General features: G+C 36.2%; 1 protein-coding gene across 3 annotated transcripts; it reads right to left on the reverse strand.

Moving 5' to 3' along the window:
• Positions 1 to 1,515: 1,515 nt before the first annotated feature.
• OLFML1 (olfactomedin like 1) lies at positions 1,516 to 9,894 on the reverse strand. Of its 3 annotated transcripts, none has more exons than XM_033006745.2 (3): positions 9,538 to 9,894; positions 7,204 to 7,489; positions 1,516 to 4,022 (listed from the first exon to the last, which is right to left on the reverse strand). In XM_033006745.2, exons 1-3 carry the CDS (start codon positions 9,661 to 9,663, stop codon positions 3,244 to 3,246), a joined length of 1,191 nt encoding a protein of 396 aa, XP_032862636.1. In that variant the 5' UTR covers positions 9,664 to 9,894; the 3' UTR covers positions 1,516 to 3,243. The 3 variants fall into 3 exon arrangements, with proteins under 3 accessions (XP_032862636.1, XP_009973541.2, XP_032862637.1); XM_009975239.3 differs by having other exon boundaries at positions 7,204 to 7,492; XM_033006746.2 differs by having other exon boundaries at positions 7,204 to 7,302; positions 9,538 to 9,620.
• Positions 9,895 to 15,641: the final 5,747 nt, after the last annotated feature.

The raw sequence follows: 15,641 nt of genomic DNA on the forward strand, positions 1-15,641 counted from the left end.
CACAAACATTGGATAAGAGAACCCAGGTATGATCTATAAAATAATCAATTTTTCAGTGGTTTTATACCAATCACATATTTCAAAATGAATGCAACATCAAATCACACAGACTGAGTGTCCCATGTATAAATACAAAAGGTTGGTTTAGTGATGTGATTTTTCTCAGCTTTGTAGCTTCACCAGTTTTCACAAGGGGCACAGATTCCTAGAGAGTAAACAGATACCTGACAATGTGCTCATTTTTCTCAGCTAGCTTCCAAGGATGGCTTAGATAGGCTGAGAGCATTGGGGTTGTTCAGCCTGGGAAAGAGAAGGCTTCAGGGAGACCTTATTGTGGCCTTTCAATATTTAAAGGGTGCTTATAAGAAAGATGCAGACAGACTTTTTACAAGGGCCTGTAGCAGTAGGACAAGGGGTAATGGTTTTAAACCAAAAGAGAGTAGATTCAGACTAGATATAAGGAAGAAATTTTTTATGACAAGCGTGGTGAAACACTGGCACAGGTTGCCCAGAGATTTGTTCCATCCCTGGAAACATTCAAGGACAGATTGGACAGGACTATTTGAAGATGTCCCTGCTCATTGCAGGAGAGTTGGACTAGATGATCTTGAAAGGTCCCTTCCATCCCAACCCATTCTATTATTCTATGAAATTAATGGGAAAAAAAGAAGTCTGAAGTGATCCTGAGCACAAAGACAGTGCTTCTGGCATGAATCACTAAAGGGATAGATACATGTTTGCACTGTTCTTATGCTCTTCCATATGTATTCTTTCTTGGTACCTATTTGAGATTGGCTATTGGGTTGGATAACTCTCTGGTTGATTAAATAATGCTACTCTTATGTTCTTATTCTGGACAGGACAAAAATCTATTGGGATTGCATTGCAGCAAGGAAAATTGAAGTCATGCTTTAGGAAAAATATTATAGCAGCTGGCTTTTGAATTGATGGAGTAAATTCCCTGGGAAGGTTGTGGAGTCCCTATCATTAAAGAATTTAAAGAATAGTTGAGACGGGCTAATTCAATCATGCCTCCTGTCCTCATTCTCTTATGATTGTACATAAATGGTTTGCTAACAAATCAGTGTCAAGATTAACATCTGGGAATTCAGCTCTTCAGATTGTTTGATTGTTCATATACATTTTTGAAACTAGAAGGCTTGCAGATTTGCCCCTCCTTGTAATTGAGCTTCAATTTTAAGATTTGTGAAAACTTTGTTACTTTTTTTGTATGTTTGTTTTAATTTCTTTTGCATTTTGTACAAAATGAAATAATCTAGTGAAGCTCATACATACAAAACTTTCCCCTCTTATCAAAATGAGACAGTAACTTTAATTCATTATGAAGCTTGGATTTCCAGAGCACCAAGGTTTAGAGAGGACCGTGCCTGAACTTTTGAGCATTGCTCTTTGAAATCTTTACAGAATATGAACGTAGGCTTTCTCTGTTGTGTAATAGTATGGCACCTAGCATATTTCAATAATGCCTTTTCCAAAGAGCAGACTCAATCCATATTTACATCAAAAGCCTTTATTTGTTAAGTAAATCACACATCCTTTTGCAGTAAAAGATCTCAAAGCATTCCAAAGGTGGCTAATGCTGTTTTGTATTTCTGTGTTTGTAATTTTACAGATGAGGAATAAAGGGCCAAATAGTTGAATCTGCCTTTGACCCATAGTCACACAGGAAATCAATGCTAGCCCACCTTTACTTTCAGCCTGAGGATGTCTTGAACTGTGCTTCCTATGGCTTCTGTAGTGCAGAAGTAATGCTATAGTCATTAAGGCTGCTTAGAATGATGTAGTTTCTTTTGCTAAAAGCAGAGTAGCGCTGTTGCAACTCAGCAGTCCATACGCTTTTAGTTGTATTCTGGAACTGCTTTTCAAAATCATTCCCTGACGTTTGACTGCTCTGTTTAAGCTATTTTTAAACAGAACAACAGCACTTCAGTGTAAAGAACCAAATGGGCTTTCTGTAGAAACAGCTGTGGTTTGCTTTTCAAGCACTATTTTTTTTTTTTTTTTGGTGATTGTTATTATGCAGAAATAAATCTGTCATTAAGATCCAAAAATTTGAACTAGTACCTGTATTTCACAAGTAAAAGTCTAGAGTTTGTTTGTTTGTTTGTTTGTTTGTTTGTTTGTTTTTAAATATTATTTTTGAGACAAAAATGTGTTTGTATTTACCTGGAGTTTATCCATTATTCATAAAACCAGAACTGACCAGTGACATGCCCTCACTTGCACTATTACACTCATCAGGGCCACCTTTTCTGTACAGATATTTTGCTGGACTCAGAGGATAGGGTGAGCAAAATTCCACTATGAGCAATGGAGGTGATTTGAAGTATTGAGAAAATGCCTCACAGTTAGATGCTGAAAGAGGACTAATAAGAAGGGAGACAGAGTAATATGGAAAGCATTTTAAAATAGTGTATGATACAGAACAGATCATCTAGGAACATTCCTTCTGACACAGAAGCAGTAGTAGGCTGAAAAAAATTCGAAGGTGGCAAATTGAAGCTGATAGAAGTGAGTATTTAACTTCAGCTAACGTATTATCAGGATCAAAATTGGACTGTACAGCTATATGGATAATAAAAATGTGGAAATTTAATGGAAATAGTCTAAAAATCCAATGATTAGGAATAGCCTTGATGTAGTGTACAAGAACCATATGTTAAAAATAAACCATGTTTGTGAGGATGTATACTGTTACGCTTTGTGATACAGTAAACCTCTCCTGTTAAAACTTTGTAGATAACTTCTCTATAAACATGTGAATTTATAGTGGTTACAAGGTGGCTTCCTACAGTGACCTTCAGGGTAGTGAAGGCTGTCAGATAATGTGTATTGGACAGGAAGGACTTCTGATTTAATTTCCATGGCATTGAAGCAGAATACATAGTTTTGATAAGAAGAGAACATGTCAGATATGGATTATTACTTTTTTTTTTAATTTTTTTTTTTTTTTATTAACCTTAGTCTTTAAGACTAATTTGTGTGTGTGTGTGGGGGTTGTACATGTGTGGTATTTAGTCATCATGTAATTCATATTAATGGAGTTTTAAAATATTCTTAATTGAACATTAGTTTAAGATCACTGGGGTATATAAGCCTACATTTATGTAAAACAGATGAAAGTTTTAATAGATGGGAATACTGTAATTTTATTACACTTTAATGACCACGTTGACATGATACTGCTAGATTTTAAGTGTATTTGAAAAGTTGCTAAATATTCTAAACTTTTTGCTTTGTGTGAAGCTTATAAATGATCTGGGATCCATCACCCCAAGCAAAGAGTTGCTTTTCTTTAGGATTGTAATGTATAGTAGAATGGCTACCCTGACGTTTTGGAAAATGTAATACTGGGATTTCGTAAGTATTTACAGCATCCAAAACATCATAAACACATTGTATGCGAGAGGTGCCTCCACTAGGAAAGTTGTAGACAACATAGAGTGTGTTGCACACTATGAAAGCTGCTTCAGCATCCTTGCTATTGCATGATGTGTCCCAAGTGTGCTCTACGGCCATGGTTACGTGGTTGATTTTAGTAATTACAATGTTTCCTCCAGTCTCTGGTTCTGCATGGATTGCCCAGACCCCTTGCTCGTCAATGGCAAGATCTATTTTTGTAGACGGAGAAAGCTGATAGGCAGGAATCCTTCCAGCCCCTGGCAGTAGCATTTGGTCAGCTACATTTCTTTTCTGGATATTGAATTTAATTATCTCATTTAAGGAGCCATATCTGTGATAGAACAGAAAACCCTGATATATAATGTGTCCAGTTCCTTCCCAGGGAAATGGCAAGGTGACTCTGCGAGCCTTTAGTGTATGACTGTTTTCCATGAATGTCATGATATTTGCAAATTCCAAAATACCATTATTTACAGAACCATTTAATAAATAAATCTTTGTATGCTTTTTGCCAGGATCTTTCATCCAAGAGCCATGCTTATCTCCAGTCTTCTTAACTATCTTTAGGGACTTAATACCTGCAAGCATGTGGTCACAACCTGCAAGGAAACACCCAAAGACAAAAAAAAAAAAAAAAAAAATAAATAAATAGAATATCCATTAATTTTCTAGTTTCCTTTCTTTTAATTACTTAGTTTTCTTTTAATCCAACTATAAGACTAGGGTCAATATATCAGTAAAGGTGTCAGCAATGTGGCTATGGTAAGTAGCGTTGAAGCTACTTTTATATGATATGTTCAGCATCTCCTACTAAGGAAACTGTCTATCTTCACATACACATAGTGTGTTGTTTTCTGCTCTATTAGACCACTGTTATCCAAAAGGGATTCTATTTGTGTACCTGAGAGACCAAGCGCACAGTTAGTGGTTCTATGATTATTCTTGCCAGTTCTTTTACAGGGCTGTAATTTTTACTTCAGAACAGTGACTTCTGCTTTAGATCAACACAGTAAAAGAAATAAATTTATTTCTTATTAAAGGTATACGAATTAAAAACCATTTTCCTGATATGCCACATGTATAGTATTTTTGTTTCAGGAATTCTCTTATCATCTACTAGCCTCATTTTATGCATTTATAATATAAAGAAAAATAAAAATATATCATCATAACAGAAAGCCAAAACACTGCATTATCTTTCCATTCACCTTCCCAACATCTGCAGTGCAAAGGAACTAGAACCCGTATATAGATCACAAAATTGCAAATACCCGTACATTAAGGTGGTCTTTAAATGAACTAATATCAACTGGTATGATGCCTATGTTATCAATTCTTATGCTAGAAGCATGGCTGGTGAAATTACATAGTTGTTTACCTCACTATAAGGATAAAATTGGCACCAGTGGAGTGTGAGTCATAGTTTTGGCTTCATTATATTTTGTATGCACTTTGCACAGATGTATAAGACCAACAAGCACCAAGCTTGTGAAGACTCGGGCATTTAGACACTAAGTTCTTTATCAAGTATCATCCTTTCCAGGAAAAGCTCTACTGCAAAGCATATTAACAAGCTTGTTTACCAAAGGCACTCATAAATTACAAGAGACACTATTTGAAGTTTAAAGAATTGCCTTTAGTGAAGTGCAGCCATTTTAGTAAACAGAACAAAGCAATCCCTAAGGCAGGAAGTTCTGGCAGTAAATGAAACAGAGAAAGCAAAACCAGCCTCCCTATTTGGCCTGATATGAACTTATTGAAGTCAGTGGCAGGATTCCAGTTGTCTGTTGAAAGCAACCTTTATGTCATTTGTGTGTACTGATACCCTGTAACCAAAGCATTTGGATATTACTGCTACAGCATGGATTTTTTTCTTGGAAGGCTTCACTCTGGATTCCCTGGGCAAACCCCAATAGCTTTCCCAAAACTAACCTGTATTGATTAGGTAGATTCTAAAAATGTAAAACTGATGGAACAAAATACCTAGCCAGCCTTGGCAGCAACTTCTTCTACAGGAGAAATAACCAAATTACTGTCTGGTTACTGTCAGATTAACTATGAATAGTGTCTCTTTCTGAGAGAAGATTTTTAACTCTCCTTGATTTTCATAACAGCTTGGAGGAACACTATGAAACTGAGGCATTCACAGTGAGCAAAAAATTTACCAAAATTTTTCCACATTCTCCACAATGATACCTTCAAAGCCCACTGTTTCTTATCATACCTCAAAATGTGCACAAGATAATTTCCTATTTCTCATCCAAAGCAGAATGAGGTATCAACTACTGCATGTAAAAACAGTGATTCTACTTGATTGTTATTTTCAAGTCTGTATGAACTTAAACCAAAACCAGTAACAAAGTTGGACTTAAAAAAACATTTTTTTGCTAGAGTTGTGGAGTCACTCAGCAGAAATTGTAATTTCCAGCTAATATATGATAGCATAGAAGCAGAGATTCTATTTGATAGATTTGAGGGTCTTGCTACTTTTTTAAAGTGTTATAAAATCTGTACAGGGACTAGTTTTGCTATCAACTTCAGTGGGACAAGCATCTGACTAGTATTGACAAAAGTAAAGTTACTATTAACTACTGTAATAAAATTAAAAAGAATAATTTAGAACAAGGGAAAATTGAAAGTAATTTTTTCTTCTCTGAAACTCTCAGAAAGATGTAATTTTCAAAGTGTTCTTATCACAGTCAGTTTAAAACCCTGAATTTTTTCTGACTCTCAAAAAAATGAATAATGTTCAAAAAAACCTATATATGGAAAAAAGAAATCTTGATGTTCAGAGCACTCAATTGTGGAGTAGGATTAGATCTTAGAAGCAGAATAGGTGATTGCTTCTGTTACCATCTGCCTTAATACTCTTGCTAGAAAAGTTCAAGGAACAAATTGTAAACTTATTTGTAATATTAATCTAATTCTGTTGAAGTTAGTGGAGTTGTGTAATTGAAGATGATAAAGATCTTTCAGCTGGCTTTTTAAAAAATGGCAGTTTATATTTCTTATTTATTTTTCATTTCTTACTACTTTTGGGTGAAAAGGAAATAGACTAGTTCAAATATGTCTACAATATGTAATTTACATTTATAACAACTTTCTTAAGATACTTATAGCTATAAAACTTAATTTGTTTTTTAAAAAAAGTATGAACTGTGTATATGTTCTTCATACTAGGTACCCTAACACTTAATTTTCAAATCAGAACTAAGTTTTGCTTGCAGCTGAGCCAGTGTGCTGTCTTGATAAAGTACATGGAGGGGAAAGGGTGAGGAAGAATAACAGAGGAGGAGAGTAGAACAGATGCAAATTGTAGAAGTGAATTATGTCTTTTTGTTAACTCATTAGTTCTCTTTTGAGTTGATGTTTTGACACTTGCCCACTCTGAAAAGCAAAGATCACCATTAATTCCTTGGTATAGCTGCAATATTCAGAAATGCACTGCCATAGTTTCTGGGACTTTGCAAGAGCATACCTTCAGAGGCTTTTTACATTATTATAAAAAGCAGCTTCCAAAAAATCAGTTTGATATGCAGCAGAGTATCTGCAAAATGGGTGTTTGAATTGTACTTTATTGATTCTCTCTCCCATACCTTTTTTGTCTTTTGGGTTTTATTTATTTTTTTTTAAAGTCTAGTATTTACACAGTCAAAACCCCATGCAATTATCTGTGGTATTCACATAACTTGTGAAAATCTATTCCTATATCAGCATGCATGCATTGGCTAGGGGACTGGCTCATTCACACCAAAGTTCTGAAAAGTAAACTGTTCTTACTTGCATTAAGCATGAGTTTAAGTTTCTTTTTTTCTTCTGCTTCTTCAAATAGCTGCTGTTTCACCAGGTCTTCATGTACTTCTATACATGTATTAGAATCTGTGACAGATCCAAAATAGTCAATGTCTCTTTGTGCTCGTTCAATTCTTGCTAGCAAATTCTCTACTTCACTTTTAACCTCAGCCTTATGATTGTTCAGTCCTGCCAGGCGGGACAGTACCATCTGTGAAAAGTCTCGGAATTCTTCCACGTAATCCAGTATGTCTTGGTTGCATTTTTCCAGCCTCTTCTTGAGTTAGAACACAGGAAGAAAATATATGGATATACGTGTACATTCTGTATAGATTACAACCTCATTCATGATTATTTTAAAAACCATGCTATTCTCTCCAGTCCCCTTTCCCCCCATCTGTTTCAAACTGATGGTCTGTTGCTGTTAAATCCATGTGAAGAGGGCATATTAGACTAGCGCTACCTTCACAGTTCTGGACAAAATTTTTTTTTTTTTTTTCCCCTCAGTGTGGTTATTGACAACCAGATACTTTGTTTTGTGGCCTAAAGAGAGAAAAGTGCTCTGGTGGAAACAGCCAGAGATACTTAAGGGCACATATTCTCTGATGACTTGCTTTCTGGAAAATTTTCAGAATTCCTCCTGTAAGACCACTAGTGAAGCAGGCTCTAAAAGTTTTCTACAGGAAATATACAGATGTGAACATTTCAGATAAATACGCCTCTTCTGACCAAGACAGTATCTAGTGTGACTGTTTTTCATCCATTTAAAATAGAACATGGAATTACTGACAGCTCTGTTTTAGAAGTTTTTGTTTTGGTTTAGTTTTGTTTTGGGTTTTTTTGGTCAAAATTTTGGCCATATTTAAAAAGAAATGCAGATGTTTCTTTATACCAAGATTCAAGTTATCAACATTTTTAAAGGTGAGGAAGGTGATTTCTCTTTTGTAATGCAGCTGCTTCTGTAAAGATCATAGGTGGCCTGAAAATAGAATCCGAACTGCCATTGAGGGAAGATGAGAAAATTGAGCCAATATTTAAGTGCAAAGACACAATCACAACCCTAGTAGATCAAACTGCTAGATTGAGTGTTCTGATTTGGTGCTTTATATGCAGATTTCAGGTGTTTTGTTTTGAGGTGGTGTTTAATTAGGGGATGACTGAGTTTACAGAACGATTAGTACAGTATGCATGTGCTCCATGTAGATTTGGTGGTGGTGGTTAGTTTGTTTGCTTTGTGAGGTATGGTTTTTGTGTATGTCCCCTACTCCCCTTTATATGTGACCATAAGTCCCCAGGAAGCTGTTTAATTACTTTCTACAAAAACTTTATTTTAAATGTTTTCAAGTGTTCTCTTCAATATCTACCTCACCCTTTTTCCTGTTCTTTGTTTGGTGACCCTTGTACTAGGTGCCACAGGTGGAATTGCATCATTTTTAATGGGTGCCAAATGAATGGAAATTACCACGTGAAGTTGTTCCTGTAGTGGCTAAGAAAACGTAAATCTTGGTCTACATAATGGGAACAGGATATCACACTAATCCTTCGGTTCTTTCGGTGTTGTGAACTTAAGACCAGTAAGAGCTTTCTACAAAAAGGGAATGCAAGATCAGGCAAGTTAAAGTTTCTCTAAAAGTCTGCCAGTGCAAGTCAGGAGACAAGGACATGTTAATGGTTTAAGATAAACTGTATGATTACAGCATGTCAATACTGAAAATGTGTTTTACAGTACTGGTAATTTTTTACTGCAGAAAAAGTATCACATACTGATACTTTTATATAATTAATTGAAAGCAAATACCTATTTCAGTCTCCTAGCTGCAAAGGGATTGTTTCAACTCCTAGTTAAAGTGCAGATACACTTCTAGTTTACACAAATGTGTCTTAAACTACTCTTTCAGGTAGGCTCATCTGTACATAGGAAAAATACCTGATAAATTTCTATCTCCTTGTTAGTACTTGACAGAACTTCTACTGATAACAGTATTGTTATGCTGTTCCCTAGGATGGACTGTGACAGTACTATAAACTCTTGTGTATTTAGCTAAATTTACTGATGTTGTAAGCATATATAAGGGATAACAGAATAAAAATACAACATTATGAGATTATATCCTGCAATAAATAATGATGTGGTAGTTAGGAATCTTTATAGTTAAAGGTTTAGCTACAATTTTACTTTCTTATTTTAAAAAGCTGGAAATTTATCTTCCTGATACTGTTTATCATACAAAAGCTCTGTTTTCACATACAAAGAAGAACTCATACATTTTCAAACCTTTCTGCAGTTAGACAGTATTACAAAATGATAAAGCTAGCACATACCTCTAAAGATAGAAAACGCCGGTCAATGTAGTTCATCAGTGCTGCATCTTGCATCATATATTGCCCTGCTCCCATGATGCTTGTGAGGAATGGGACTAACAAAAATTGGAGTTGCAAGACTACCATCGTTTCATAAAATTTTGAAGCAAAATAGTAGCAAATTAATTGTGTGTGTGTTCGTGTGGAGGGCAATCCCAAACACTACTGCCAGTTCAGGAATAAATGAAATTTAACAGTTGTCTAATGCCGTGCTCTGAAAAAGTAATACTAAAAATTACTAAAAAGTTAAAAAATACTGTGGCTGCAAGTATTGAAAAGACTTAAAATGGCTGTTGCAGTTTTATCATTAAGAAAATAAAGTTGTGGAAGAGGAACTGAATGTGTTTATTTCTAGAAGCCAGATGACTGCTTTCCAGTTTGTGATCCTATGATCAATCCCAGATGTTCAGTACTGAGTCACATAAAGCCTCTAGGGCAAATTTTATTAAATACAAATAAAAATAATTTATTTTCCCTCTTTTCTCCTCCCATCTGCTTTCCTGTGTGACCAACACTGTGCAATATGTACTTGGTGTAAATCGGCATAGATTCAAAGTCAGTGGAGCACTGGTCATTCTTTCACAGGAAGATCTGATGCATAATGTCTGTAGCTATTTCAACAACCACAGTTGTTACTGTAAAAAAGTCTAAAGCAATTGTTTTCATTTCCAGTATTCGGTGTATTTACAGTAGTGTCATGATTTAATCCCAGCTGGTAACTAAACGCCACAGAGTTCTTCACTCACTCCCCCCCAGTGGGATGGGGGAGAAAATCAGAAGACAAAATGTGATAAAACTTGGGGGTTGAGATAAAGACAGTTTAACAAGTAAACCAAAAGCCATGTGCGTGAGCAAAGCAAAGCAAGGAATTCATTCCCCACTCCCCGTGGGCAGACGGGTGCTCAGCCATCCCCAGGACAGCCGGGCTCCAGCACGTGTAACAGTGACTTGGGCAGACAAACCCCATCACTCTGAATGTCCCCCCTTCCTCTTCCTTCCCCCAGGTTCACATGCTGAGCATGATGCCATACGACATGGGATGTCCCTGGGGTCAGTGAGGGGCAGCTGTCCCGGCTGTTGTCCCCTCCCAACTCCCTGTGCCCCCCAGCCACTCGCTGCTGGGGTGGGGTGAGAGGCAGAAAAGGCCTTGGCTCTGTGTCAGCACTGCTCAGCAATAACTAAAATATCTCTGTGTTATCATCAGTGTTTCCAGCACAAATCCAAAAGCTTGCCCCATACTAGCTACTATGAAGAAAATTAACTCTACATCAGCCAAAACCAGAACAAGTAGGACTGAAAACCATAGATAAAATTATTAAAAAAATATATATATATTTTTCCTTCTCCTTCCCCTTTTCTCTTGCCAGTACTTTTCCAGCTAAATCCGTATCTTTAACACAGTTCTCTGACAATTTAATGGAGTCCTTGATAGGTCTCTTCTTTCGGAATTTTACTTAGGATGACTTAAAAATTAATTGTAATTAACTTATATGAGTCTATTGCATTTGAGGCATTTTTTATTTAGTGTTTTTTACAATTTCCATGACTGAATGCCTTGTCTGGAAATATATGTGGCTATGCTAACATTGTATTCACTAGGAAACCATGTGTTAGGATGTTAGAAAGCTCCCTTTGTATCTCAAGCCAAGCTGGATGTCTCTGTTTCTCTTTCTCAGAATTTTCCACCTCTTCAATTTATTTTTTTTCCCCATTTTTCTTTCTCTACAGTTTTTTTTTGTTGTTTTTTTTTTTTTCCCCTCACATTTACATAACTTTTCTTTTCTTTCTGACTGCCTTCAGTGTAAACATGTAACTTGTGACAGAATTCATGAAAATATGCCACAGCAAGACAGATTTTTACCTCTATTTGCTTGATTGTTGCAAGGTATGGTTATGTGTGCTTTACAGACAAATTTCACAGAAGTGCACAGATAAGTATTTTATTTTAATATTGCTTTATCCTAAGAAGCATAAACAATTTGCCAATTCCTATTTACAGGCAAAGTCAGTGGTGCACAGACAGGCTAATACTTGGTTCCACACTCCAGTGTCATTTTGATTTACTCCAGAACTCCTGTCTGGGAGGATAGAAAGCTTGCTTGCTTGGATCCTTGAGGGATTATGCACTGAGAACAGACACCCTAGGAAGTCTATAGTTTTTCTTGATTATGTCTTATTGAACATCTTGACAAAGTGCAGTCGTGTTTTCCACAAAATAAGCAGTTTCAACACTGGGGAAGAACACAAAAAATTATTCTTTTCTAGCCTTCTAGGTGAATCTGGAAACCCTCAGATCCCAAGCAAAATACTACGAACTTACTATCAAGAAAGCATACTTAAAAGTCAGGTTATAGATATATAATTTATTTCTTTCATCTTGAAACAGGGACAAATGATCTACAAAGCAGAATATCTTGAACTGCTGAATATCCTCTATAAGCTTAAGCATATTGTATAAGAAAATGGATTTTGTAATGTTACTCTATCATTTCTTAGAATTGTCAGCAGCTGAGAGACCAGAAGCTTCCAAGTATTTCTCTTAATGAGACACTCCTGTCCTTATTAAATCGTAATCACATGGTAAATGGCAATGATGGTCCATATCAGATGTAGTATTCTGGGAGGGCATGCTATAGCATCTGGTCAAGAAATGAGCTTCATTTTTATTTTTTTCTTTAATTGTTATCTATTTTCCAGTTCTGTTCTGCCTAGGTATATACATATACATGTTCGAGTTTTTTTGTTTTGTTTTGTTTCCTAGCTATATATTAACTGTATATGCAATAAATATATATATATATATGATAGTGATTTAAAGCAGGATTACTTGGCTTGCCTGGGAAGATGTTGGTCTCAGTGCACAGGATGTTACACTAACACAGCAGAAAGATTGTTCTTATCCCAAGGAAGACTATTTCTCTTGTGAACTACTCCTGGAATACATTTCCTATTACTATCTTGATTTGACAGACAAACCTCTAAAAGGAAACAAGTATACTGATATAAGTGTATATGCCTTTTCACTGTTCTTGTCCTTTTCTCTCTGGATGAGATGGTATTTTCTTCCTGTCAATGATACTTCTTTGCTGCACTTATTCTACCTTTCTGCCATTTGGTGTCTCTGCTTTGACAGCCGTTTGAGGTTTCCAAAAGAAAAATAGTCATTTTCAGCTCCTCATCTGTGCTTTGTGGTTTTGCTTTCAGCTGCTGGATGGAATTTCTGTGTTTTAAAAGTGATGGTGGAATCAGTTCAGAGTGGATACTAGATCTGGGGAAAAAATGACATTTCTTTAATATATTGTTTTACTCTTATACCATTGCATGTTTGTTTTTGTTTTTTTTTTTTTTTTTTTTTTTTTTTTAGTCAGTTTATTTTTGGTATTTCAGTTGGTAAAACTAGAACAATATCACAGTAAGTGAGGCTCTTTGCAATAATCTGAGGCACTCTGTGGTGCCTGCAAACCCTGTTATAGTCAAGGGGAATGTTAAGTTTACTACTTTGCAGAGACCCATTTCTCCATCACACTCACAATGGAGAGATCTTATCTGTGATGGGACAGGACCTCAGCCATGGAGACCTTGAGATTACTGTTCAAGACAATTCCTTGCCTTGTCTCAGGTGAGTGTCTCTCTGATTTGTCTGATCTCCAGCTCCTCTACATAACTGCTGTAGCTTCCTGTTCCAGGTCTTCCTCAGTTCTTTGACTTGCCTCCCACTGTGGCTTCTTGTAGGCATGCCTTAGTTCCTCACAGGAATCACCAGACATGTTTGTTGTCCTACCAGATATATAACACATAAACCACGTTGTGTCATTGCTGGGTCTGTCCATGCATGTGACACTAACAGACTCCCAGTGTGCTCTGTAAACCCAGCCTGACACTTTTGTTTCTGAGCTTTGGAAACATCCCTGGCTCCAAAGCTCCATCATCCTTCCTCCTTGGCTTTTACTGAGCAATGGATGCTCTCCTCATGACATGGTCTACGTTATTGCCACCCTGAAAAAGGTAGGAAGCCCACAATCTTGTTGCTTAGATCTAAGTAATACACATATACATATACATCAGATTTTAATCCTGAAGTTCAGACTGGTTTAAACCAGGGTTGATTATGTTTTTCATCTTTAGTTAACCTCTACATGTAAAGCAATAATAGACAGATGAGAAGCAAATATCAGAGACGTAGTCTGATTTACAGCTTTACTGACTCTTATTACAGCATTATTGACTTTATACAAACATACATTAGAATAAGTGCTACTTGGCCTGATGCATCAGTGATATATCAGTGCATATGTGCTGTGTGGTTTGGGATCTTGTGATCATTAATCAAATATGTTATAGGCAAAACAAAAAGAAAAGAGATAACTTTCTGAAATAATGGGATTTTGTCTGTGATTGCAATTTTGTTTAGTTTACAGTTGCCTAATTTGATAGGTTTTGCAGCTGATGAATCATAATTATGTTTGATATTAATAATATATATAGTGTATCAGTCTTCTTGTGTATGTTCTAATTTTGTTCAGACTTGGGTCTATAGAATTAAGTTCCTTGTTAGTACTGGCCACTACCTGATGAGGTTGTCTAATGATGAGATCTATGAGGTTAGAAAACATTTTTGTCATAGGGGGAAATCAGCACTTAATTCCAATTCTGCCTAATTTATTTTAAACCACTTTCAGTTTTGTATGTTAGAGAGCGATTTGCATTTCTGTAAAAAAGACAAACGTATGAAATCCAATTGAAGTCCTTATGTGGCGTTCAGCTGTAACAGTGTTGGGAGTGATACAAGTGAGGAATGTAATACGCTGACAAAAAGGAGACTTCGCTGAATTTTGGGATTCAGACAGATGCCTCCACTAGGCGGCTCTCAAATCCTTAGAATTGAAAGAAACTTCACTGAAACAAACCGTTTCCAAACTCTCTGAATGAGATAAAACATACAGAAGGAAGTATGGTTCGGGTGGTCCAAAATGATAGAGATACACATGAGTGGAAAGCTACTAGTAAGCCAAGTGCTTGTAGGCTTTAGAAATCCGCTGCTGGAGTGAGAAGCTCACAAACATTAGGGGTCTGCACCTTCCAAAATGGTGAAAGTCCGTACTTCCTGCAATCAGGAACAGCTTGGGATGTCCAGTACCTGCAGGAAAACCCAATCATCTCATGAGGACTGGCTCTAAAAATGAAATCACAAAAGCAAAATGAATCCCCATTTTATTTAAATAACAGAATCATAAAATCATAGAATGGTTTGGTTTGGAAGGGACCCTTAAAGGTCGTCTAGTACAACCCCCCTGCACTGAGCAGAGATACCTTCCACTAGAGCAGGGTGCTCAGAGCCCTGTCCAACCTGGCCTTGAATATTTCCAGGGAGGGAGCATCTACTACCTCTCTGGGCAACCTGTTCCAGTGTTTCACCACCCTCCTTGTAAAAAAAAAAATCTTCCTTATATCTAGTGTGAATCTGCCCTCTTTCAGTTGTGTAGGACTCAACCCTTGTCCTGGTGCTCCAGGCCCTACTAAAAATTCTGTCCCCATCTTTCTTATAAAACCCGTTTAACTGTTGAAATAAACCACAGAACTTCATCTGAACACAGATCATGAAATAGTCTGATGAAAAAATCAACCATGTGTAATTATTTTGAATGGTCTGCTTGATTGTTGTAAAACTCAGAATTTAATTTTCTGTTGATCAAATTCCCTGTTCTTTGAAGCTTAAATTTGTATAACCCTGAAACTAAAATTTGTATAAGCTTGAAACCTCAAATTGTAAAATTCAATATAAACTGTTGCTTTTGGCTTGTTTCAGAGTGCGAAATCTACTCATGAATATTCTCACTAAAATCTGATTTGCTTGAATGTTCATGTTCATGAAACATATTCACAGGAGTACAGTAGTCAAAATGACATTGTTTTAAATTCAGAGTATTTATAGGAAACTATTATGACAATTGCCTAGCTCAGTTCAGCTGACAATGCCATTTGTGTTTTTTTGGTTATATTTATTTGAAACAGATATTTTAGGTGTGATGCATGCATTCTGTTTATTAAATATCATATTAAAGCTT

Source organism: Tyto alba, unplaced genomic scaffold (genome assembly GCF_018691265.1).
Source record: "Tyto alba isolate M040663 unplaced genomic scaffold, T.alba_DEE_v4.0 Super-Scaffold_8, whole genome shotgun sequence".
Classification (NCBI taxonomy): domain Eukaryota; kingdom Metazoa; phylum Chordata; class Aves; order Strigiformes; family Tytonidae; genus Tyto; species Tyto alba.

What these genes read in the sequence shown, in the direction of transcription:
- OLFML1 (XM_009975239.3), bottom strand. Translation starts at nt 9,663, where the DNA reads ATGGTAGTCTTGCAACTCCAATTTTTGTTAGTCCCATTCCTCACAAGC. An exon ending in GGCGTTTTCTATCTTTAGAG is followed by an intron (nt 7,493 to 9,537) that starts GTATGTGCTAGC and finishes TTCTAACTCAAG; the next exon opens with AAGAGGCTGGAAAAATGCAA. An exon ending in TAAACTCATGCTTAATGCAA is followed by an intron (nt 4,023 to 7,203) that starts GTAAGAACAGTT and finishes GTTTCCTTGCAG; the next exon opens with GTTGTGACCACATGCTTGCA.